Here is a 25,024-nt window from a genome sequence, read left to right on the forward strand (position 1 = left end):
TGTAAAACATTCCTCTTTTAAATATCTGAGTGTTTGTTCGCCTTTGTGTTTTTTCCGGTAGATGTCAAAACGAATTGCTGTTAGGACTGGAAGATTAGGATGTAATGTAATTTATTCATAAAATATTTTTTAGACGGGCATATGGCTGAGACTTACTAAGTATCGACAGGATATATTGATATCGACTTCACCAAAAGACTTTATATTTTCCATAAAACTTAATTTCTACGTAGAAAAAAATCGATTAAGATGCACAAGAATTAGCTGAGCATGATTGAACACGGAATAAGCTGACAGATGATGGTCATATGTGTTATGGTTAACATTCTCTTCGATTGCCTGTATGTATCCCTCCGCAAGACATCTTAATTTAAATAATTTATAGACCTGAGCTAATCTTGTTAAGTGCATTTGGTGAAGCGTACTAATACCTTGTGTTGATTAAAATATTGATTAAAAAAGTCAGAGGTTATAATAATGGTGGTTACTGCCCCGCGTTTTAAAGCATCGTGCGTTTATGGTGACCGGGAGTTGATGGCGAAAGTGGATCCCACCGCTTTCACGGGGTCCCCGCCTTGCGCAACCAGGGCAGATTTTATGATCCAATCCCAATATAACAGACTTAATGATATCCGGTACGCACACGGGTTTATCTACAGGTCAGAATGTTAATTAGTATCCTTAATTGATGATTACATCCAATAAGGTTAACATCTACATCTAACAATACTTTAATTATACGTTGTCAGTTACGTACTTCATTATAGGTTTTCTACTCCTTCTACATTAATTTAATGACGTTCAATCTTCATATTGTAAAATCGGTTCATTAAAACACTGGAATTTATGCATATTTACATGATATGTACGTGTGATTTTATTTATTTTACGAGATTTTCTTTCGAACTGAACGAATGATCCCTTTTTTAATAAAGGACAATTACTTTGTGTAATTAATCAGGATTAATTCCCTTTACTATTATGTTTAAGTTGTTTAGCTTCACATTTTTACCATAAATAGACGACATAGGACAGTCAAAATAAATACCAGCGTTTTGATAAATAACAACCATACATAATATACTGAATAATAATGTTATGGTCGTTAAAAATATTACATTTTAAGCTTATGGGCTGTACAATGTTTTATTATGTTAACCCTTATCGATTCATATTCTTTAAATAGAAAAATTAAGTAAACACACTACACTGCGATTTCACACTACGTTCTTGGATTCAGCAAAAAGTGATTACATTACAACGATTTAATACTAACTACATAATAATGTTTGGCAAATAAAAAAAGCTTGTTTAATAAATAATGTCGTTTAAAATGAACTGTTTAAAACACAAACTCTCTCAGCCTGGATGAAAATTGTTCAGACAATAGTTTAACAAGTCGATCCTGCATTAACGTCTAAAACGTAAGTCAGTTAAATAAGGTGTTTGTTGTATCTGATGTGGATGTATCCATTCAATTTTCGTTTTTCAAACAGTCTTTTATGAATGTATCTATTTCATGTTTTATTTATAGTCTTTTAAGTTAAACGGTTATTCTGATAACCGTTTAATTTTGAAAAACTGAAATACGTTTTTACATTCAAATTATATAATCTGATAAATAAAGATTTGTTTTAATTAGATTACATCGTACTACGTGCATTCTTCAAAGTGTTTATAGAGAATATCTAAAGATTAATTTAATAAAGAATATCTATTATGTGTCTTTATTTGTATCAAGAAAGATGAAACAAAAGATAAGGATTGGTGGAGTGGAAGGTCATCACCAAATATTGCTCTTAACGTATCAATCGGATCTCCAAGAAATATCTGAGAAGAAAGAGGATATTGCCGAGGACCCAGTGAGCTTTCTGAAGGGCACTTGGACTGTCCACATGAGCAAACACACCCTTGACCCTTCCTGCAGAGTCTGCCCTACCCTCCCTTGACCATCTTTATATCTAATAGATTATAGAAGGAGACATTTAGTTCTATATTTATTTCTTCTTCTAATCAAAAAGAACACATCCTTTCGTTCTATCTTCAATACTATACAAAGCTTTCGTGAAAAACGCTTGATGAAAATCTATTGAATTCTGTTACGAAAGTGTGTATATATATATATATATACATACACACACATATATATATATATATATATATATATATAAACATATGCAATGTTTTATAACAAATAATGATTATTGGAGTTACTGTTTAAAACACAACTCTCTTAATCTGGACAAAGATATATTTAATGACAGTAATATAATAATAATATAATTAATAATTTGATTTAATATATATTCATCAATATTTAATAAGTAAATAAATATATTTAAACAGGCACATATGTATATATATATATATATATATATATATATATATATATACATACATATGTGTATATATAGGCTATATATTTTTATATATAGTTATTAGTTATACATACATATTATTATATAAATATTATATATGCCGACACTGAATTATACATAAATGTATTTAGAGTAGATGTAAACTATATAAGTGAGTGCCGAAAAATATGAGAGCTGTTAATGTTCTTATTTGTTAAACTTAAAATAATAAAACTATACTTATACATGTTTAAATAATCAACCCTGGTACTAATACAAGACAAAAAAAGTACTACAAACAATTATTATTAAAATATACCACGCTTATTCAAAATTAAATATATATTACTTTACTAAGAAACTTTGTCTGAGAAAAAGTAATCTAAATTGAAAAAAAAACAGGTAATTTTGAGTTGTTTCTTATTTTTCCAAATGGTTCTATATAAGTGAATTGTGTCAGAGTACTACGATTAACTTTTTAATCTAGATATCTTTTCTATCCTTAGATCTTATTACTCCTTATAGTGAACATCCCTCTCTTCTTTAAATAATAACCATTCGATGGCACCAGCTCTAAATTCAATCAAGAGACCAGACTCATACATAGTTCTCTTAGGACAAGAAGCTTAGAAAATTGCACATAGTCCTATAAGAACCTTTGCGCATTATATTTTGGATGTGACAGAATATTTTGGATGGGTAACGTTGGGAGTAGGGATTCATGAGATTGAGGGGAAAATTGGCATATCACCTAAAAAAAGGAGAAGCCAGCTCTGAACCAGCCTCTCCAGTCAAAGCAGGGAGGGGGTAGCACACCATTATGTCAAGGCTAGTAAGAACCTTTGACTCTTAGAGAACAAACACAACTCCAACAGTCATCTTCCACAGTACACTAGACCTATCGAATTACCCTTGCACCCCCGAATCTCGAAATTTGTGGTTAGTGATGTGCCGCTCCTGGACATCCATAAGGTTACCCAGTTAGATTTTCTGTACCCACTGTGGATTCAACTAGAAGGTATAAACTAGCCAGAAGTGAACCCTAATGGGGAAACGATTAGACTCGTACGTTACTTTATCTTAAAACCCAGAACGTTCTAATAGCCTAATGAATGAACATGTAAGAGAATCATCCGGTAAGTAAGGTTACAGGCTGGTACTCTTGCTGAGGTATGATCTTAACCACCGTGTAAACTATGGCAAGGAAACGGAAGAGAACGAGTAGCCTCAATCATTAGTGACTCATAGACGGGCGACGTTGTAATGATAATCGTTCACATTCCGTTTCCAACCGTTTACAAAGTGGAAGCTGCAATAAGCAATCTCCATAAATGGTAAGGGCATTAACGCCGCTGTGATGTATTGCGGAATCGTTCGTAGAAACAGGAACGTAATTTATGTGAAAACAGATGTGACACAATGCGTGTGTAATTATAATTTAAGAAGCGTATTAATCTATAATTAAAGCAGGAGTGGATAGGCATTTCTTTATACTATTTCAGGATGAACCGAAAAATTGCTCACATTTATGCCATTAATATTGTAAATTAACAAGCTTCTAAAGATATTTCGATCTGTCTCTTAATCACACTAAACGCAGTGGAAATATTTCAATAAAACTTTGCATTAAAATTCCTTTTATACGAGAATAAAAAGTTTAACTTTTAAATTCCAGAATACCGAAAATTAATCGAAATAAAAGATATTTTCTGTAATTATTGGCAATACTTTCAACAAATTATCAAGTCACAGAACGCGGCGTGTCAAGCATTGTTCTAGTACTTTGTATTTGCACTAAAAAAATATCAGCTGTCATAGACTGATGAAAATAATAATGATTAGTAATCCTAACTTTTATATGGATGGGGAGGAGCAAAAACGATGTTTAGCTTTTAGTTTATTCTGGACATTTACTTAATGAAAATAATTTTGAATGTAAACGTGTTGTACTCAAAATTGGTTTCTTTTGATGTCTTGGGCCAATATAATTGCAGTAGCTGAAGGAACAAAACATAAGAAACGGACACTAACACGATTCAACAAACCATTTCCTCCGTGACTACAATTTGAGGAAACAGACAAGTGCAGTGAGTCCGTGACCACAGCAAGTGACCGCAAAGCAATAGTTTACACACTAAGTTATCTTTTTTTACAGAAAAATCATATAGGGAATATTTCCCGCTTCCACTTTTAACAGATGAGGACTATGAAAAAAATTTAGTATATAAATATTATCGATATAAACAGTCACCCTTTTAAGAGTAAGCATAATTAGTAAATTTAGGATTAATATTGCTCAAAAAACTTCCCAGAGACTATTACATGTATATATAATTCAACATAACCAAGATCAATTCGAAAATTGCTTAAAACTGAAAGAAATACCATTTCGATAAAAATACTACAACTGATTGATATTTAATACATTTTATGAATGTTGAAATCATACTTCAGATAATTGGAATATATAGACATTCATACGGTCTAATTATAAGATAAATCCCTCTATCTGACTTTAAAATTATATTTCTGTGTCGAAACTGTTTTCCATAACAGATGATGAAAAATTTTTTGTTTACGATATTCATTCGATTATTATTATTATTATTGGTTTCTTTATGAACAATGAAGATATTTAACCTAAATATGTGACAGGTCTCTTTCCGTTTCATAAACATTACATCACTCCCATCGTATTAAATCATAATTTCTATTATTATTTATCTATCTATATATATAAAAATGAATGTTTGTATGTTTGTCCTTTATGGAATCGTGAACTATTGGACCGATCATGATGAAAATTTGTACGTATATGTATTTTTCCACGGAGAAGGTTTATAAGCTATGCCCATCCCTTTCCCGATTCAGGATTCCGCCCCACTGGTTACAGAAATACCCATAAGAAATGCATTGCAGCAAACATATGTTAACGTCTTTTCAAATTTTTAATCAGCTGTTCTTTGTAAACATATATTACACTTATAGTTTTAAAGCATAGAGTAAGCTTAAGAGAAACGACAAATTTTGTTTTAAACTGTTTTTGCAATCACTGTTAAACATAGACTTTACTATCCAGATAATACAATTCAAATTTGACGTAAAAATTCACCTTTAACTGCAATATTTATTTAATATAAACCATGCTCATGCTTGATCAGAAGAGTAATGCAGATATCATAATTACTATCTTACGTTGGCTACAAATATAAAGAATGTTATAAAATCAACCTTAGTTGTTTTTTTTGACAGAAGTATGGTTCTCAAAACTCCGTGTGTACATATTCTCTCGATCGAGACAACAAAGCAAGCTCAATCGTGGCATCGGAGATATAACTAATTTAATCTAAAATTTATTATAGTAAAAAAAAAAAAATTACTAAGTAATATAAGGACTTCGGTTCTTAAGATTTGCGTGCGAAGCCGTGGGTAACAGCTAGATAGAGGCAGGAATATGGTACATACCTTCATAATACGCCCAAGAGGCTCACGATGGAACGACTATCAATTATCTCAGCAATGTTTAGAATGTGATAGAAAAAGAATAAGTGAATATAGTGTACTGTTTTCAACGGGAAATTGCGTGCGAAGCCGCGGGCAACTTTTGCAAAAAATTATTGAAATGCGCAGCAAAGCGCGCCGGGCCCGCTATCTATATATATATAAATGAATATTTGTTTGTATGTCCTTTATAGAATCATAAACTATTTGACCGATCATTATGAAAATTTGTATGTATATGTATTTTTCGACGGAGAAGGTTTATATGCTATGCCTATTGATGTATCTCGCCACCAGGCGGCACTGCAAAAGTTAAAAGTTTTTAAAGCACCTGTACACTATAAACTGCGATCGCGAGACAGTTAAGTATATTAAATAGCGAAAAATTATTTGAAGGCGCTAAGCTTTGATGTATATTTGTCTTCAAAATACATTTCTGCTTGAACTTAAAGCTTGAGTGTTAGACCACTTTATAATAAAGTACATGTACGTAGACAATGGCTATAAACATACACTTTTGACAGATTTTCTTGATCGTGGCAACAATACAAACTCTACATCGTCGTTGGAAATATAATTCACTTGAACCAGAAGTGCACATACACGGACAAAGCTTACGAAAAGCGTGCGAAGCCGCGGGAAACAGCTAGTTATATTATATTTATTCTTATTATTATTATAAATCTTCAGCTTGGTTTTGCAAACGTTTTGAACTAAATTAGTAAAGAATTTCTAGTTTTACAAATAATTTTAATGGAAGAATAATTATTTTGAATACTCAGTGTTAGTAACCCTATTCCAGGCCAGGTTCACTCGGCGCTCTAACTTATCAGAAGCACAGCTTGCACGCCTTGGCTGGCGGTGAGCAACAGGTGGTTCAGATCTCACGTTAGGCCTTGAACAATGGCAGCGAAAGTCTTTCTCAAATTAACCAGGACCATTTTAACCGTGTACGTCTGCGACAGCTTGCCACCGCGCCACGCAGGATCAGCGGAGAAAGCTAGCCTCTGGGTAGTTTCCGACCGACCGACCGACAATGAGTCATCGCCACGCAGAGCCTCCAGGCTATTACCTTGCGGTCGAAGAGGTAAATGTACCAGTGGACAGAAGATGACATAATCTGTCAGCGTTGACCACTACATGACAATTTCCGCACATATTTCCGCCATAATCAAGCCGTCCGTCACCGTGACATTGTGGTTGACATATAAATTTAAATACTCACTTTCTCAATGCTACGGTGTTTGGTTATGTCAACGCTACTGTATGTTGTTATACGTTTCCTACAATTTATTGCCGTTAAGAATCACAGATTATGTGTGGTGACTTGTTGAACAGTCAATGAACTGAACAGATATATACCGGTGTTTTTATATTGTAGTGATAACAATTATGAACTCAGTTATTGTCAAATAAGCGAAATCAACGGAGTATCGTAAAGCACGACGGACCGTAACAAAAGTCTTACCAACAAAAAACTTCATCGCATGTTTTACTACGTCACATGATAAAATTCATATTATTATCATCTGTATACACATTACACATTTCTTTATCCTGGCGATCTTCTGTTTGCCTCCATTGTTGGTCTTGTACAAAATGAATGGAAAAATATTGCGGTTTTATTTTAAATTTTAATTTTGATCTGTTGGTACCAGAATTGTTAGAGTTCCTCCTTGACGAAAAGGAACCTATGTACCAAGTTTCCAGACTCTAGGACCATTCTATCAAGGGTTATCGTATAGACGGACGGAATAGCAGACAATCGGACAGCGACACAATTTAAGAATGGTCTATTTGGTTTACATCGTATAAACGACAAATATTAATTACAATTAATATTAAATTGAGCAGGCATTAAAGCCTAATATCGGTAAAAACATACATTATTTTTTTAAAGTTGTGATTAAAATTGCAAATTAAATTATTTAATTATAAAAACGTTTTTGAGCGATTAATTTATTAATTTGCATATGGTATTAGATGTGGCTTCGCGCAATATTAAAAAAATAATTATATTATTAAATTTATGACATCGTCAAATTTGAATTTATGACGTCGCTTGAATTTTGCTTCTGATATTCGGAGAAGAGTGTGCTATTCCTTTGCTTTTATGTGCATATCCTTATGTGCAAAAATGTACAGTTTTGTTCATCAATGTGAGTTTTAAAACATTGTTTAAATATTATTTACACCGCATTAGATAATTTATTTGTCACTGGTGCAATTTTCTTACATTTAAATGTAACCTACTGTTTCTGCTACTTTTGTGAATTTTAGTTAAAAGTGTAACCAGCTGTTCAATGTCAGCTAAGATTCAATGACGAGTTAGAAATATTATAATTATTTTCCAGATTCATTAAATATTCAGAGAAACCTTTCTAATCTTTTTCGCCTTTTAACCCTTCCTTGGACTTTGACTAATATTTCAAAACCAAAATTAACCAAAACGACCCGGCCGTTGTTAATATTTATTTAATATTAACAATAAAAACACTCAAAAATATATTTTTTCGCACTATACATACTTTTTTTACCTTATGTTATTACAATATTGATATATCGTACTTAGAAAACTACCCCAGTTCTTAGCGAAGCTGATAGTGACAACCGTATTAAAATCAGTTGAGAAGTGTAGAAAATATCGATGCACAAACATAACAACACAAAAAGCAACTATAATTAATACTATACATTGATACTGATATGGATTGTACTACATTTTTCTAATCAATGATAAAGACAGACATTCAGACTCTCTGAGATATTGCTGATAGCACAACACATCTCACTATTACATCAATGTTACTTACTATCCTTTCAAATTAAGAAAAATGTCAGTAATTAAAATGTATTGTGTTTCAATCTTGTGCTATCCATATAATGTATGTCACTATACGAATTACTGAAGAATGGGGAACATTGATAATATAATATGGTACCTACGTAGGCTTTTGAATATCCCGCAATCTTATCGTAGATAAACATTGATTTTTATTTTTATTATTGGTATGATGGTATACTGATTGGGATTATAAGTACTGATTTCATGGCACTATACAAATGCATTGAAATGAGTATTAATACGCTCCTATAGCAAGTAGAGCTGAGGAATTCAATAGTTAAGTAACGTCCTGTGGTGGTTTTAGGCCGAAAATTTAAATAAAAGGACAAGTTATAAAAATTGGAAGGTGAACCACTGATTTAACTTATAAATATGTATTTATATAAAAAAGACAGGCATAAAATATTTAACACTTTATTGCTACTAAAGCATGTGTCGTCCATGACTGTATATAAGTAGTATATTTTATCATCTTGCACAAGAGAGGATTTCTTTCTCACTTCCATCTTTGTAAATGTTAAGTTATGGCAATGCTTGTCACTAATAGGAAGAATATACCAGTACAATGTATTTTATTATTTTCAAATTATATTTAATAAGTTTTGCTTTTATGTGAGAAATTTTTAAACGAGACTTCTTATTATGAATGTCTTATTATTTTCCTCATCATTTGGGATTGACAAATGCGTTTTGTAAAGGGAGAATATTTGTTCATAAAATTTGTTTTATAAAGGCATACTGAATAAAATAGATATACATTAAGTAATTTTTTTTAACGACTGTAGCTCCAATAATACTATAAATTGACAGCTGTGAAGGTACAGCAGTCTAAAAACCCCAGTTTTAGGTTACACAATTCACAAATGACAGCTGTTTTTCAGACTTAAGAGATGTATAAAATCAAATATCGCACAATTCTACTTTGTTCAGTGCGCTAACCTCAAACCTTTCAATAAATTCAAAAGACGTTCGTGTCAGCAACAGCTGTTTATGGTACGTAAACTGAACAGTATGATTATTCTGCATTATCATGCAACATTATTCTTTACGTGGAGCAAAATTGACTTTAGGCGCTTAATCGTAAAATAAAATTGAACACAACAAACAATCACTTTTGCTTATAGTATGAAAACAGTAAAAATTCCTCCTTGTAGAGCATTCTTCATTGGATTTATACTACCCTAAAACACTATTTAATTGGTGAAGTATTCATTTACTAAGTTTAACTTTCACAACTTGAGCCAAGACAAGAATATTTAACCATCTAGAACAAGACCTACATTGTATATATTTGTTAATAAATTGTAATCCTCATAAATACTTTGTAGAGGGTTATTTTTTCATTACAGAATACCGCACTGATGGCCATAATCCGACTCTATACTTGTGATAGGTCCCTTTTAATGTTAATTATTTAAGGTGGTTAAAATTGTCATAATAAAATCCATCTGTAAAGTTCTTTCACTTAAAATACAAATTCAATATATCCTAATAAATCTTTTAAATTTAAAGGGTTTTGATAATTATTCTAACACTTTTTAGGAACATATTTCTTTATAGAGAAACAAGTATTTTTGAAAATAATACAATTCAAATAAATTTGAAGAGAGTTTATTTTTAGAGACATTTTGTTATCTGTTTGTTGGCTTTTTAGAAATGAAAATTATAAATTTAAAATTTTAGGGTTTAAACTATAAATATATCCCCTCTTTGAAATAAATGTTGTTAGAATATCCAAGGGAAATTACTGCATTTCGGTATATACATACATTTATGGGAGATTAACAAAAACGTATTTAAAGGAAATAAAAATGATAAAGGGCTGCTTTACGAGGAAATGAATTATAAATAATGCACAAAGTGAAATTGACAATGGGCAAAGGTAAATGAAAAAGGCTTGAGTGCGCTTTGTGCTCGGAATAAAGCAAAGCAAGGAGATAAAAACCACGCACTCTAAATTGCTTCTCTAAACAAACACCCACGTTGATGATCGCTGTGAGCCTTATGGCTTTGTCTGTGACTTTACTGTATCAAATTAAAAGACTCGTTTCTGCTCTATTTAATCCACTGAGCAGTCTTGTGATTAATTACATTTCAAAAACAGTTCAAGTTCACATACACTTGCATCAGTCTAAAATATTTTTTTCTGAATGGGATCTTTTATATTTTAGCGTATGACTGTGTGTGATAAGTTTTCACTAAAACAATAAGATTAGCTAAGAAGTTCACAAAACTGATTACATATTGTTATAACTAATTACTTATAACACAGAGTTTATAAAAGATGAAGGTAAAAAGTTAATAAATTGAATTCTTTAAAATTAATTTAAAATGAACGGATAGTACATTATAATATTAGCAATCACTTATTATTATCTTGGTGAACCATGCACTAGCCTTACGTAACGTGATTCAAGTAAATTATATTACACAGTTAATATCATGTTTGTTAGGGGTAGTTACAGAATTTCATATTAGAAATCCAATAATGTTGGAAACAAAATTAGTTGTAATGATACAAGGTTAAGCACCGCTAGATTTCGGGTCAGCGCTGGAACTTTCACGTTCACCCTATAGCGGATAATATAAAAGAGGGATTCCAAATTGACCAATTGTATTATTTTCAATTTAAGTAGAGATGTAATAGAGGTCAAGTTACATAACATATTTTAACGTTCCAGGTTAACTTTCAAAAATTTATTAAAAAGTTATCGTGCATACAGATGGACGTGCTCGAAAACAGAAAAGGTAGTCTATTATCAATCGGTGGGAGAGATACTACTATTAACTTCTTAGTGGTTATTTTTTAAACGTGTGGATATTTTTAAGAATATAATTTTGATAGGACTAATTTACTATCAGTAAATTTATTTTAATATTTCTTACACAACTTCTGTACCCGAGTGGAAAAATAAGTTGAAAACTATGATAATAAATAAAAACGTACATTAGGAGTGACAAAAATCTATGGATTATCAGTTGGCATACTTAAAATATATATTAGTATACATAGATATTGTTGTACATTTCAATATTAAATATATACTACTAAATTTCTTATTACAGCACTGTTATCATTTGTGATTATATATTCCAAATTTAAAGCCGAGTTTGTAAAACTGGTCAAATATGTTAAGTAACAGACAGGGGAGAAAAATAATGAACAGAAATTCTTTACATAATATCCATGGTTGTCTATAAGTGTTTCTATCAGTTATCCAAACCAACAAACGTTGAAAAGGCCTTTATTGTTTGCATGCATGAAGTAGCTTTATAGGAATGTAACCATTCAAAAAGATTAACTTTATCACTCGTGTTGAAACTTATTGTGATATATCATTTTATCGTCATAATGTCTACAAATGTTTACAATCTACAAAACATTTCGGTTTCGATTATTCAAAGTTTTTTACTTTTTTACATATATTGAGACTTCTAATTACCAATATGTCATTTTGAATACCGATGTAGAGGTAGAAATGTTGAATTACGAAATGTAAATTCTTCGTTACTTCGATCGTAAATAATCGTGCGTTGATTTTCGATACTCAGGTAACTAGATTAAACACACGGAATACTTCGAGCCTGCATGAGAGGTTTCACGTTATCGACACAATAGACATCTTCCAGGACCGGAGAACGAATCCGAATCTATTAATGTCTACTATTTTATATACCGGTATATAGATAGAGTTTTCGAGTTCTCTTATGGCAGTTACCATGTATACAGACAAACAGAAATATGGTTTCGTTCACCACTAACGGGTGGGAGAAGCTTTGTTCAGCCAAAAACGCCAGGAACCCCGCGCTTCTAAATTGTGCAATATATACGAATACGACATAAACATTATTATTTTCCAAACAGAAATAAATCTAAAGTTATTAATAATTTACACTGGTTTTGAGTGTGAATATGTATTTGAACACTCGCAGTATATTTGCACCATGACTTCTTTGCAGCACAATCTATGTTCTTGCTAGTTTCAAGAGCATTAATTTCTTCTACAAACGAACTACAAAGACTATGTTTAAATTTTCGATGAGTTATTTACTTTTTCGCCTGTCAGTTATTAATCCTCTCAGAGAGGAATTTTATCCGCACTTTGTAAAATTATCAAGGCATGATGTGAAGAAATTAGAAGTCATTACTGAAGTCAAGAGTTGATGATTACTTCTCATATGGAGTTTCATACGTTGGCAGCTCTCTTGCATACCAAACTCGTTTTTCCATCCTCGCACGAATGCTGTAACACGTATTTTGTCATAGCTTACAGGTAATTTTAATTTAAATTATTATATTAAACACTGTTATGCATATTGTTATTAGATCATTGGTATAACAGTACAGTATTTAGTTTGCTACGTAGAAACATGGAGTATATTATAAATTTCGATGCAATAATAAATTCATATTTCTCAATCTCCAGGTATGATATAAAAAAACTCTGATACCCAATCATTACTTGCACCAAACCGGTTGACTGGTTGACGCTTCCTTATTCCTCTTGTCCAGACCCACACCTCCATTCACCTGTTCTATTATTCATTTCATAACCATCATATTTCTGTTATAAAGTATGAGGTTTTTACCTGACTTACGCTGCTCACTTTCCTCGCTACGCCTCATTGTCATATGTAACTTCACTTGTTTGACGCCAATATGCTGAACGCGGGTTCAAGTAAATTTTTTTATCAGTTACATGAAACCACGGTTCATTATGCCTTCCTAGTTTCATTTTAAATCTTACATAGGAATGAAACTATATTCTAAATAACGGCACATATTTTATAAATATGTGCTTCTTTTCATAAATGAAACGGATATCGCCTTGGGGACTCAAATTCAAATATCAGTACCCATTTAGAGGTAAAACTAACAAACGCTTAATAATTTTATCAAACAGTGTATAACTTTTAGATATTTTTATTTAAAATTTACTTGAATCTCTTGATAACCTAATTAGGAAACATATATTTGGTGTTTTTACTTTAAAAAGTAAAATAGATTATTTTAAATACGTATAAAAGTTACATGCAACTTCAATGCAGGAATGATCCTTTAAATGCAACATTTATAAATTTGACCAGTGATAAAAAAGGACTTCTCAGCAGAGGAAGTCCGAGGAACAGAGAGTAGAAGCGTTCAGTGAATCAATAATGTATTAATGAAGCGAAAGGAAATGGAGTGTTGTTACAAATGGCCACCGGTGAATCAGGTCAAAGTAATTCTTTTTCTTAACTGTGTTTGCCCATTAGAGCCTTGTGTATCGGAGAGTGTCACATCTCTGTTCGGTTAAGACGTTATTTTATGACTATCAAGCAGTTTATACAATCAATCTTTACGCTAATATCCTTTAACAATGCATTATATACTTTTATATATATATTTATTTATCTCTATTTCATAGATTGTAAATAGACAATGTGGTTTAGTGCTAAGGCATGTTCTTAAAATGAGTAGATGAATTATTGCTATACTGCAATATTATAGTATTGCAATATAAAAATATTGTATGTAAAATTTCTTCTAACAATTAGTTACAACTAGACCAGAAACATACTTGCTTAATTAAATTCGAGCAAACAGTTGGAAATGAAACGTATCCGTGGTTTCAAATTTCCTGGAATTTGTTTTGCCGAAATGGCTTTCACCGAGGAGTGTATGAAAGCGTTTTGTTTCGAGTAACAATTCGGGATGAGTTTTAATTCTCTTTCAACTGTATCGGCAGCGGCACAGAATCTACTATTGTTCAGCCGCTCTTTATATTACAGCTTTATGTCGTTTAGTAGGGCGGAGATTCATTATATATATATATTGGATTAATTAAATAAATTAAACCTACTTTTGAATTACGACAGTCCGCATTGTACTTCATTTATTTATTAATACACATGTACTACAATCTACTGACGTGGAAGGTTGTTAAATATTATTACTAATACCACACATTTTTAAAATAACCATTTATGTACATCCACTATGTGTTAAATAAAATGTCTATATTATTATATTGTGCCAAAACGAAGTTATTTTTCGACGTAAATGTAGCATTACAAAAAGATATACTACAGCCTATCACATGAAGAGGGTTGCACCCTTCCATAACGTACATAATTACGTGCCGATACTTATGAGTCATTAAATACTTAGAATATTAAGAATGTGTATAAAGTATACAAGCGCTCACAGAAGGAGAATGGTGGAAGAAAATAATTTAAATTAATTTTTTTATGGATCATAAAATAAACTGGTATTGCTACAGATATAATTCCATGGAAACTGTTAAAATTAAATACCAACGAGAAATTTATGGTAAATAAATTTGACTTGGTAAAGTTAAACCCATCTACTGCGATACATTGGTAACAACGGTAAATAATTGACTCATAAAAATTAACCGAGGTATCCGCAGAAGACGCTCTTCGACAACGATTACTAATTCGCTTCTAGGAGCATGACCATTTTCCAACACACAATTCTTGATATTTCAATGAAATGTGTGTGATATTTCAAAATGATTGGGGAGTAAATGAGCATGTAATTGATGCTTAAGGGAGTAAACATTTGTTGGACCACTTTATTGTAATAAATTAGACCTAAAGATGGAAAACTAAGGTTTACTGAGAGAGCAACGAATATTCGTGTAATCGTATCCTTTAAAAATTTTGACATGCTATTTTTAATAAAGAAAAGTATTACGCAACACAGATTTTAATTCATCCCTTTTTGGGTTTCAACAATAAGATCTCCTGTCTCGAAGAAGAAGCTTTGCTAGATTCTTACGTAATGTTTTCCAATCTTACAAGTCAGGCGCGTTGTATCTAATCTTTCGGAATAATGATTTCATCCAGCATCAATTTCACAGATGCGAACATTCGGTTCAATTCTTGATGTAAATTCAGGGAGTGTGGCGCAATCTACGTTATTATGTATGACAACTAGGACTGTACCTTATATAAAGGGTACATGTTTATTTGCCCACCTCGTGACAGAATATGCAAACTGATGAATTAATGTCTGGCTGCCCTGAATGCATTATTCAATTCTATTACGTTTTACCATCATATAGTTCAATTCCGATTCAACACATCCTGCCTAGTAATGTTTTTCCGTAACATGTCAGGTAACATTTCTTTAGCATGCTATTTAGTAATTTATTACTGTAAAATGCAATAAAATAAAGAAATTAAAAAACTATTTAAAATCTTAGCCAAATACTTATTGGTCTATTTCAGACAATTATAGTTTCCATATCGCATACATTAAAGCATAAATAGACCTTAAACCTTAGCGAACGCAATTTCATCATAGTTGATAATTATTTCTAGCAAATTTTACTTTTTATATATTTATTTAATTTTAAATGTTTAACTTCCCTTTCAGCACCCTCCCAAATACGAGTTTGGCTATGATGTGAACGACGGGTATGGTGGCTCCCAAGGCCATCTGGAGACCCGAGACGGGGAGTATGCCCTGGGGAAGTACTACGTGAATCTTCCGAGCAACGAGCAGAAGGTCGACTACTTCGCAGACGACTGGGGCTTCCATCCTCTGGTGGAGTACAAAACATCATCAGGGTCATCGTCCATGAGCACGCAGTTCGCTTTGGGAGAGAAGGCAGTTGCAGCGCTCTCTCGGCAATATGGAGTTGTAAGTGAAAATATACAATAACTATCGTGTTGAAATGTAATAATTTCAGTTGCATGTAATATTTAGGGTGGGGGTAGGGACCTTATATAAATCGTATGAACAGTTGTATTTAAACATTGTAGGTTTGATAACTTACTAAATTAATTGGTCCTGACACAATGAACGGTTTTGTATATATATATATATATATATATATATATATATATATATATATATATATATATATATATATATATTTACATTTTTAAAATAGCTTTTATTTAATTGGATATTTAAGTACAAAGACCCAATTTTTAGAACCCTAAAGTAGGAAAGCAGAAAAATTACTTTGTGCATAAAAGAGAACAATTGAATATCTATGCTAAAAAATAATAATATTTGTTGAAGAAATCTTAAGACTGTAGCAGTTGTATATTGGAATATTTAAAAGCAATAGTAAAATCCCTTTAATCAGTGACTATAGCTCTTTATTAGATAACACCAAGTATAATACAAAGCCTATTATATTTTTGATACATGGAGAAAGTCAATACAGTCTAATAACTAATGGGGCTGCATGTATGTAGTTTAGAAACAGAAGAAGCCATGTTTTAGGTAAATATTAGTATCCCTAGGAATGTCTATGTAAAATCGGTCCAGTAGTTTTTGTGATTGAGTAACAAACATACGAAAATACAGGTATACATCATTAGATTTATGTAATTTTTATTCTTAACACATAGCAAAGTTGATGCTGCTTTTATTAGTTATCGATTGAGCGTCATATACATTAAATACTTTGAATTTTAATATCAGCATTTAAAATAAATTTGATCCTGGTACATTCCCATCACAACATGAATTACGGAACGATTTAAGTGAAAAAAGATATATATATCACTTAAAACGCTTAAATAAGGCTACTTTTGTTTTAAACTAAATTTAAGCAACATTTTATCTGGATCAACAATTTCTAGCGTGATGGAAGAACAAAAATTCATATATCAGAACTTACACAATTATTAGGATTGTCTCAGCACCAAAACACTTGATCTGAAACATTTCGTATATATCTCTGTTGTAGACATGTTCTTGAAATATATATTTCTCAGCCGTCTTATGGTGTTAAATTGCCTATCCTCAAGGGAATATCTGTTTTACAGAATCATATTTCGTGATCATATTTAACAAAAGAATTTTATTTAGACAAGGATATAAACAAATTAAACTTTTAATTTAAGTTAATTTTTATTTGTTTACCTAGGTATTTTTAGATAAAGAAATACAGCCTTCCCTGGTCAATATAACATCATTTATATGAACGTATCTTACGATTGATAAATTAATTTATATGTATCTATGTTCATCTCTTCTTTCCAATAAGACTTTAACATTTCTCTTTAACTATTCAAAATTGTTGTATGAATAGACGGCTCTTATTTAAAAAACAAAAATGTTTTAGCACTTAGTTTAAGGTTAGTGCCCCAAGAGAATTTGTATTATATATATATATATATATATATATATATATATATATATATATATATATATATATACACACGTGAACACTTACCAACATTATTAATTGTATAACAAACCCATCCACTCATTAAAACCAATTAGTCCTGAACTAAATATGCAGTACTGCTAAAAAAACTAACTTAATTACTCAGAAGACCTTATAAAAATTATTGAAATGTGAACGTTTAAAATAGACTGTTGTGGTTTTTATATTCATTGCTTTATTTTGTTATTTTTATTTTGATGAGAGAAATTAATATAAATATTAAAATACGGTTTTCCTAATCGTTCTAGGATACTAAACTAATACTAATACTTTCCAGTATTACCTTAAGAATGGTGGTCGGTATTTAAAGCCAATACACAAATAAAGTAACAAAATACTGTTACATCATTGTTATTAATATATTTTTGTTAAACGAAAAGTAATAAAAGTAGTACTAAACTAAGTAAAATAAAAAAGTACTAGTAACACTTAAGTAATTCTTTTTAACATTTCGAATTTATTCGAAATGGCATTTTAGTTGTGTGGCATTAAAAAAATTAACAATACTTCCCTTTATGTAGGATGGATGAACTATACTGTGAATCCATAATAAAATGTTGAATTTATTTAATTATAATATGTATAAATGAACTAAAATATTGTATAAATTCTATGAGCATAATGCGCAGTTTTTAACATAGTATATCAGGGGATATACTTAATTTTCTCAGCCAGGAGTCCGGACAGTATAAGGCACATATTATTGAAGATTTATTATAATTTCCGAAGTTTTAACCTACTGTATTTTCTAAGGAATATCGTGTAACTTCGATGTATATATGAATAAATAATGATAGAACACTATTTATGCATGGCTGGGGTCAAAATCACAGGCTGGGGTCAGATCACCATAGGCAAAATCTAAAAACATGCTTTGTTAAAGGCTATAGTAAAGGGTTCTACGTAAAATGTCCTTACCATATTTAACCCATGCTTGTGTATGAATTCCATGTTTATTCTATTTATGTGAATCTAATGAGTTCAATCAGTAACGTACGAGTCTGCCATAAAATTATTTTAAGGTTCAGTACAGTTTGCCATACATGTTTTGAGTCCTTTATTGCTTAAGGATAAATCATCGAGGGTTAGAACTCAGATACAAATACCCTTTCTTTTGTGAAGCTCAAAATATCTGACATACATTGTTTACTATTTGGGAAGACAATAAAAAGGCTAAGCAAAACCAACTGAGCCCTATAACTTCTTAGCATAATATATGCGTGATACACCACTTTGTGTCAGAAACGAGGTTGATATTATTCTACTTTATTTTATTAAGTAGGAATACCCTATTATATTATCCTTGATAACAAAAGACAATTTATTATAGTAAATACTTTTTTAATATCTAAATTGGTAGGTATATTCCAATATATTATTAGGTTCAAGGCTATTAGACAAGGATAGATTAAATGCCTTATACGCAGTTACTATTCTTATCCCTTATGTTTGACTGAACAAAAACATTTATTGTGATTTGGTTTTACCTCTTTCACTTTCATTTTTCTGTTGAAGGCACCACCTCTTGAGATATTGAAAACCAAGGTGACGCAAACTCTGGTGGCCGGTACAGGACCTCAAGTGTCTCTCCCAGGAGCGGCGGGGTTCATTCCAGGTCCTTCTGACACCCCTGTACACAATTCGCTGGAAGGGGAATCTTACTCAACTACAACTTCTTCACCTTCAACCCTCCAAATTGGCGTATTTCCGAGCACTCAAAGATACGAATACACTTCTGGAGTTAACCGTCAACGCATCCCAGTAAGGGTAGGTGTTTCCACAGTATCGCCTGGTACCTACACATCAGGAGTTCTCTCTACCACTGAGAACTATCCAACTGACGGCTTGAAAACCTTTGAATCGCAGAAGCAACCAGCTGATGGTGGAGGGTTGAAGAATTATGGAACAAGCGAGGAAACAGTGAGCAATGAAGGTTTGCAAAGTTTTGATTCCCAAAAGGAATCGGCTGTTGACGGAAGATTACAAAGTTTTACATTTCAAAAACAAACCGTGAATAGTGAAGGTTTGAACAATTATGAACTGAAAAAGCAAACAAATTATTATCAAAATGGGGGTTCAGGATCTTTAGGATATGGTACCACTGGTTCATCTATTTACCAAGAGTACAGCTCTACTTCATCACCATTATTGAACTACCAGACAAATTCATTTACAGTTCCTGATTCTGGTGAAATAGTCTACAACAAACCAGCGCAATCTTCAGCTTTATCTGAAAGTCAGGGTAACCAGATTACTTCCTATCTCGCCGACTCTAACTCTGCAGTAGATGTAACTGGGAGGGAGCCTCCTCAGAGAGTTTCTGGTCTTCGTGGTAATGCAGCCAACACACAAATATCGGCTTTTCTCGTTGGTGAGGGAGGAAATCAGTACGAAGAAAACGAGATAAGAAATGAATACAACAATCGATATGTATCGTCCACAACGCAAAGGCCTCTAAAGACGATTTTGAGACCTATTGTAGTATCTGAGTCAGGAGAAAGTGATTCGTCATTAGCCCTGTACAGTGGACCTTCGCAACATGGATTGACTTCATCTCAAGGACAACGTCAGAAGAAAATTGGGAAGCTTTATCATAGAGAAGGCGGGTTAAAATCCACTGAGGATTATAGCTCGTCATCCCTCTCGAGCTTGGCAGTGGATTTGGATGAATCCAAAGAAAACGAATACTACTCTACCCCAGCTCCTACACCAGAACCAGTGTTAGTGACTCCTAGAGTGGAGGCTTCTCGTCTTACCTCTTCTGGTAACATCCTTGCTCCTATACAAGCAGGAGTATCCATATCAAACCACCAACATCAGGAGGAAGATTGTGATGAAAAGGAAGTACACGTAAAGAGTAAATCCAATTTACCCTCGAGCGGGCCGGATATTGAGAAACAAGTTTTGCACGAGGAAGCAGTCTACAAAACTACAGTTGATATCCAGAAATCAATTCCGTTCGAAATACATCCCGATGAGAATGACAGTCAAAGCTCTTTAGAACAGTATAAAGAGGGGTCCAATGAACAATATCAACAAAATTCTCAGGAAAGTAATTCTCAAGAAAACCAAAGCACTCGTGAAGAGTACAGGCATAACAATCAAGCCATTAGTGAAGCTTATCATGAAAGCTATCCTAATGGTTATCAGAGTGCATCTCAACAGTCATCTATCGAAGAAGGTACTACAAATTCCGGAGCTTATGGCCAAAATACATATGAAACTCACTCAAGTGAAGAATACAACCAAAATCCTTCTATCGGAAATCGCGATGAACAGTATCAGCAACATTCATCAGAATATCAAGCCCCTGGGCCACTAGTACCTCCTGTCAGAGTTGCATTCGATGGAGCTAGTCAGTATAACAATAATAACTTTCTTCAAAAAGTAATTTACGCTTATCACAGAATGGCAAATAATCAGTACAAGCAGCAAACAGACAACAATGGTTACCAGGCCAATTTGGCATTGCCCACTCAACCTCTCTTTGTCCCCAATCGTCTGTACTATGTTTATTTACAAAGGTACAATCCATACATCAATCGTTATGGCAGTCAAAGCCAACTCTACACTAATTACCGACCGGCTACCACGGTTACTCCATTGATCAATACAAGTTCTGATTTGTATGGTTATGGCCAAAGTCAAACTCAGGAAAATAATGGGTATGTAGTTTCCTCAGGAGAAAGAACATACTTACAAGAATCTCAGAATGGAGGGAGTAAAAGTTTTAACGGAAATGGAGGTTATGCATCTTATGTCAATCACGAAGAAATTAGACAAAGTGATACATACGATCAAAGTAACATTGGTGCCTTGAACCTACATAACACCTATGAAGAATCCAGCAAAGACCATCACGCAAGTGGTGTTGCATACAATGCTCAAGCTTCGAGCTCAGAAGAGAACCAAAGAGATGTTCAGGGGCTTCGTAACAGTTTTGATCAAGCCAAGGGGGGTGCAGGTAACTTAGCCGTAGCTGCTACTCCTGTTGCATATGGAAGTGATGGATATCAATCTCAAAATGTCGCCCTAGAATTTGCATCTCATTTAAACTCGTTGGGAAATGCAGCTAGAGGTTTGATAGCGGAGTCTGCTGTACATCCGGACAACCAACATGTCCAATACTCCACTGGTCAAGGTGAGAACAGTCAGTCTTTGGAACAAGAGGGCTACTCTCAAAATGCAAACAGAGGCCTGCATCAAGAGCAAGAATTCCACAGTCAGATACCTCAAGAGAAGTTCATTGATGAAATACCGAATGATGTGCAACAAAACCAGAATATTTTATTGAAAGAAGTACCTGTGCCACAATACGTTGAAAGAACAAAATTGGTGGAGGTGGAGAAGCCTGTTCATATAGCCCATCCTGTACCCATAGAGTTCACAAAGGTTGTGGAGAGACCTGTTCCAGTTGCACATCCTGTTCCAGTTCCACAAACGCAGTACATCGAGAAACCAGTAGCAGTTCCACAGCCAGTTCCAGTTGAAGTGACCAGAATAGTCGAAAAACCTGTACCAGTTCCACACCCCGTGCCTGTGGAGTACACAAAGGTGGTAGCTGTTGAGAAACCTGTGGCAGTACCACATCCGGTTCCATATGCTGTCACGAAACTGGTAACTGTCGACCGCCCTGTCGCTTACCCGCAGCCGGTTCCTCTCCCATATGCTGTTCCTCACCCAGTGGGAGTACCTGTTCCTCATCTCGTACCCTACCCCCACGTTGTCCCATTGCCGGTCAAGAACTCCCGCCCTATCTACCTCTACAGGAAGTCGTCTGGAGGACATCTCTTGCACCGAGATAACCACCAGGCTAAATTGAATTTCCGGCCGAGTCAACCTGTGTTCACGTCCCAGTATCCTCCACAGACATACCACATCACCGAGTACCTCAGGACACCACATGCCAAGAGTAGAGCCCACGGCAGGAAGCTGTGTATAGAGTACGGAGGATTCAAGCCACCACTTGTACCATCAGTGCAGGTAGACGATGAGCCTAAAGCGACCTACGGACCACCAGCTAAGGAAAGAAACTAAGTCATTTTATGTGTTTGTACATTTCTGTAATAAGATAGCAATACTCCATGTATATAGTAGATTATAAGTACTAATTATTTATAGTAAGAGTAGTAAATTTAATACCTGTAATATCAAATTACACACTGTATTTTGAAATAATAAACGAACACACTTTTATAATTGTTAAAATGTGAGTTATTTCCTTTACGTTGTTTGTAATAAATATTATATTTTTTATTTTAAACCTTTATATTGATTTTTAAAACTGACTTATGTTGTTTTGTCTATGAGGACTATTACGTTATGTAATCTTGCAAAATGGTACGGCTATTTTTAATTTGTTATCCTTGTTTTAAATACATAATATTAATGTTGATTTATTGTTTATATTAGGACACATGAATCTGTTACAAGTATAGAACTTTATGTTGACCTTAAGTAATAAATTGTTGCCATAATGTTAAATAGTATAATGATTATGTGATGTAAATGTAGTCAATAAAGTGTATTGTTGTGTTTGAAATCATTCCATCTGAAATTTACTTTCCTAAATCTTAAATTTTAATAATTTACAATGTTTTCCCATAAAGAGTGATCAGCCACCTAAAGAGTTGAGAGAGAGTTTTAATAAACGATTATAATTTTCTTAGTGCAAATAAAACTGAATTTAAAATTCCATTATATTGTATAAAAACGGCAGATTTATGATCATTGAGATATTTTGTTACAGTTATAATAATTATACTGCTGTTACTACACTAAGCATTGGACAGGTTAACCGTTGCAGATCGAATATCGGTGTTATATTATACCGACCTATCGGTACTTTTAGTGGCTCTTTTAACAGTAGGATTACCACGTATCTCAATTTCCGTCGACGTATGACCTAATTTCATAAAACTTTCTATTCATAAGTGTTTATAATAATGTTACTTTACAAATAGGTGTTTTAACACGGCATTAATTTAAATACGGGTAGGAATTTAACAATTATTAAAATATCATATAGACTAACTTTAATATTTTGGATTGATTACCATAAAGAATAATAGCATAGAGGTATTAATTTGTTTAAAGTTAAAAAAGATTTTATGGCTGAATTAATTTATTAAAAATCATAAATTAAGGTTATTACGAATATAAACTCATACAGGCCGTACTAATACAATCATTCTCGGTTTTGTTGTAAAAGGTTTCAATACAATATAGTGATCGTGCTCATTAATCTGTTTATATAAACTTTCTTATACCACCATCGTCGTACAATAATAAATATAAAACTTCAGCAATAAAAATTGTTTTAGTAATTGTTGTAATTTTTTAATATTAAGTTTTGACAGGTTTTGTGTAGTAACTAAAATTTTTCACAAACCAATGTAATCTACTACAACCCTAAGAACTTTCTTCAGACGTGTATTTCGTAAATATTTTTCAAGAGTCGTGTAGTAGGAGTCAATGTAAATTACAATATTTAAATTGAATTTACTCGTGTAACTCTTGTTATGTAAATGATCCTAAAAGCTGATTTAAGATTAGTTTTTATAATATAAGATTATAAAATACGAGGCAAAAACTATTTACAATTATACAGATGATTACCATTGTAACCTTTTTATACAATAAGGCTGGCCGTCAAACTCACAACTAGTTTATGATAATTATTTTAGTGTTAATTTGCCTTCACTGTCTATATTATACACTAACGAGGCCACTATGGTTAGTACGGGTGTTGACGTTAATAACGTTACTACACAACAACAAACATCCTTAGAATAAACTAAAGATTGGCACTCTGAAATCAAACATAAATATAGCATTACATCAAGAAGTCATATACGAAATTAGAGTGAATGCTTTCTTAAAAACTGTAAAACTGTTAGTTAGTAAAAAAAAAACTAAACTAAATTGAAGTGTACATGTTGGCAACATTTGTAAAAAGCTGTCGAGGGTAATAATTTTGATAATAAAGCCTAAGTTTTGCGTCAAGTTTTATACAATTTTATTGCCATACTATGTTTATTGTATAGCTATTTAGATTATGAGGTTCGTCTTTAGGGAAATCCAAGTGCTGCAAAGAGAGGCTTTAAGGCCATTAGAATAATTGC

General features: G+C 32.6%; 1 protein-coding gene across 1 annotated transcript; it reads left to right on the plus strand.

The window, feature by feature from the left end:
* The first annotated feature begins 477 nt into the window (after positions 1 to 477).
* On the plus strand, positions 478 to 23,384 carry LOC124365415. The gene is made up of 7 exons (XM_046821396.1): positions 478 to 659; positions 1,742 to 1,928; positions 6,661 to 6,719; positions 6,824 to 6,945; positions 8,004 to 8,017; positions 16,088 to 16,354; positions 19,416 to 23,384. The coding sequence occupies exons 1-7, from the start codon at positions 478 to 480 to the stop codon at positions 22,935 to 22,937; spliced, it is 4,353 nt and encodes a 1,450-aa protein (XP_046677352.1). The 3' UTR covers positions 22,938 to 23,384.
* The last annotated feature ends 1,640 nt before the right edge of the window (positions 23,385 to 25,024 follow it).

Source organism: Homalodisca vitripennis, chromosome 6 (genome assembly GCF_021130785.1).
Source record: "Homalodisca vitripennis isolate AUS2020 chromosome 6, UT_GWSS_2.1, whole genome shotgun sequence".
Taxonomy (NCBI): domain Eukaryota; kingdom Metazoa; phylum Arthropoda; class Insecta; order Hemiptera; family Cicadellidae; genus Homalodisca; species Homalodisca vitripennis.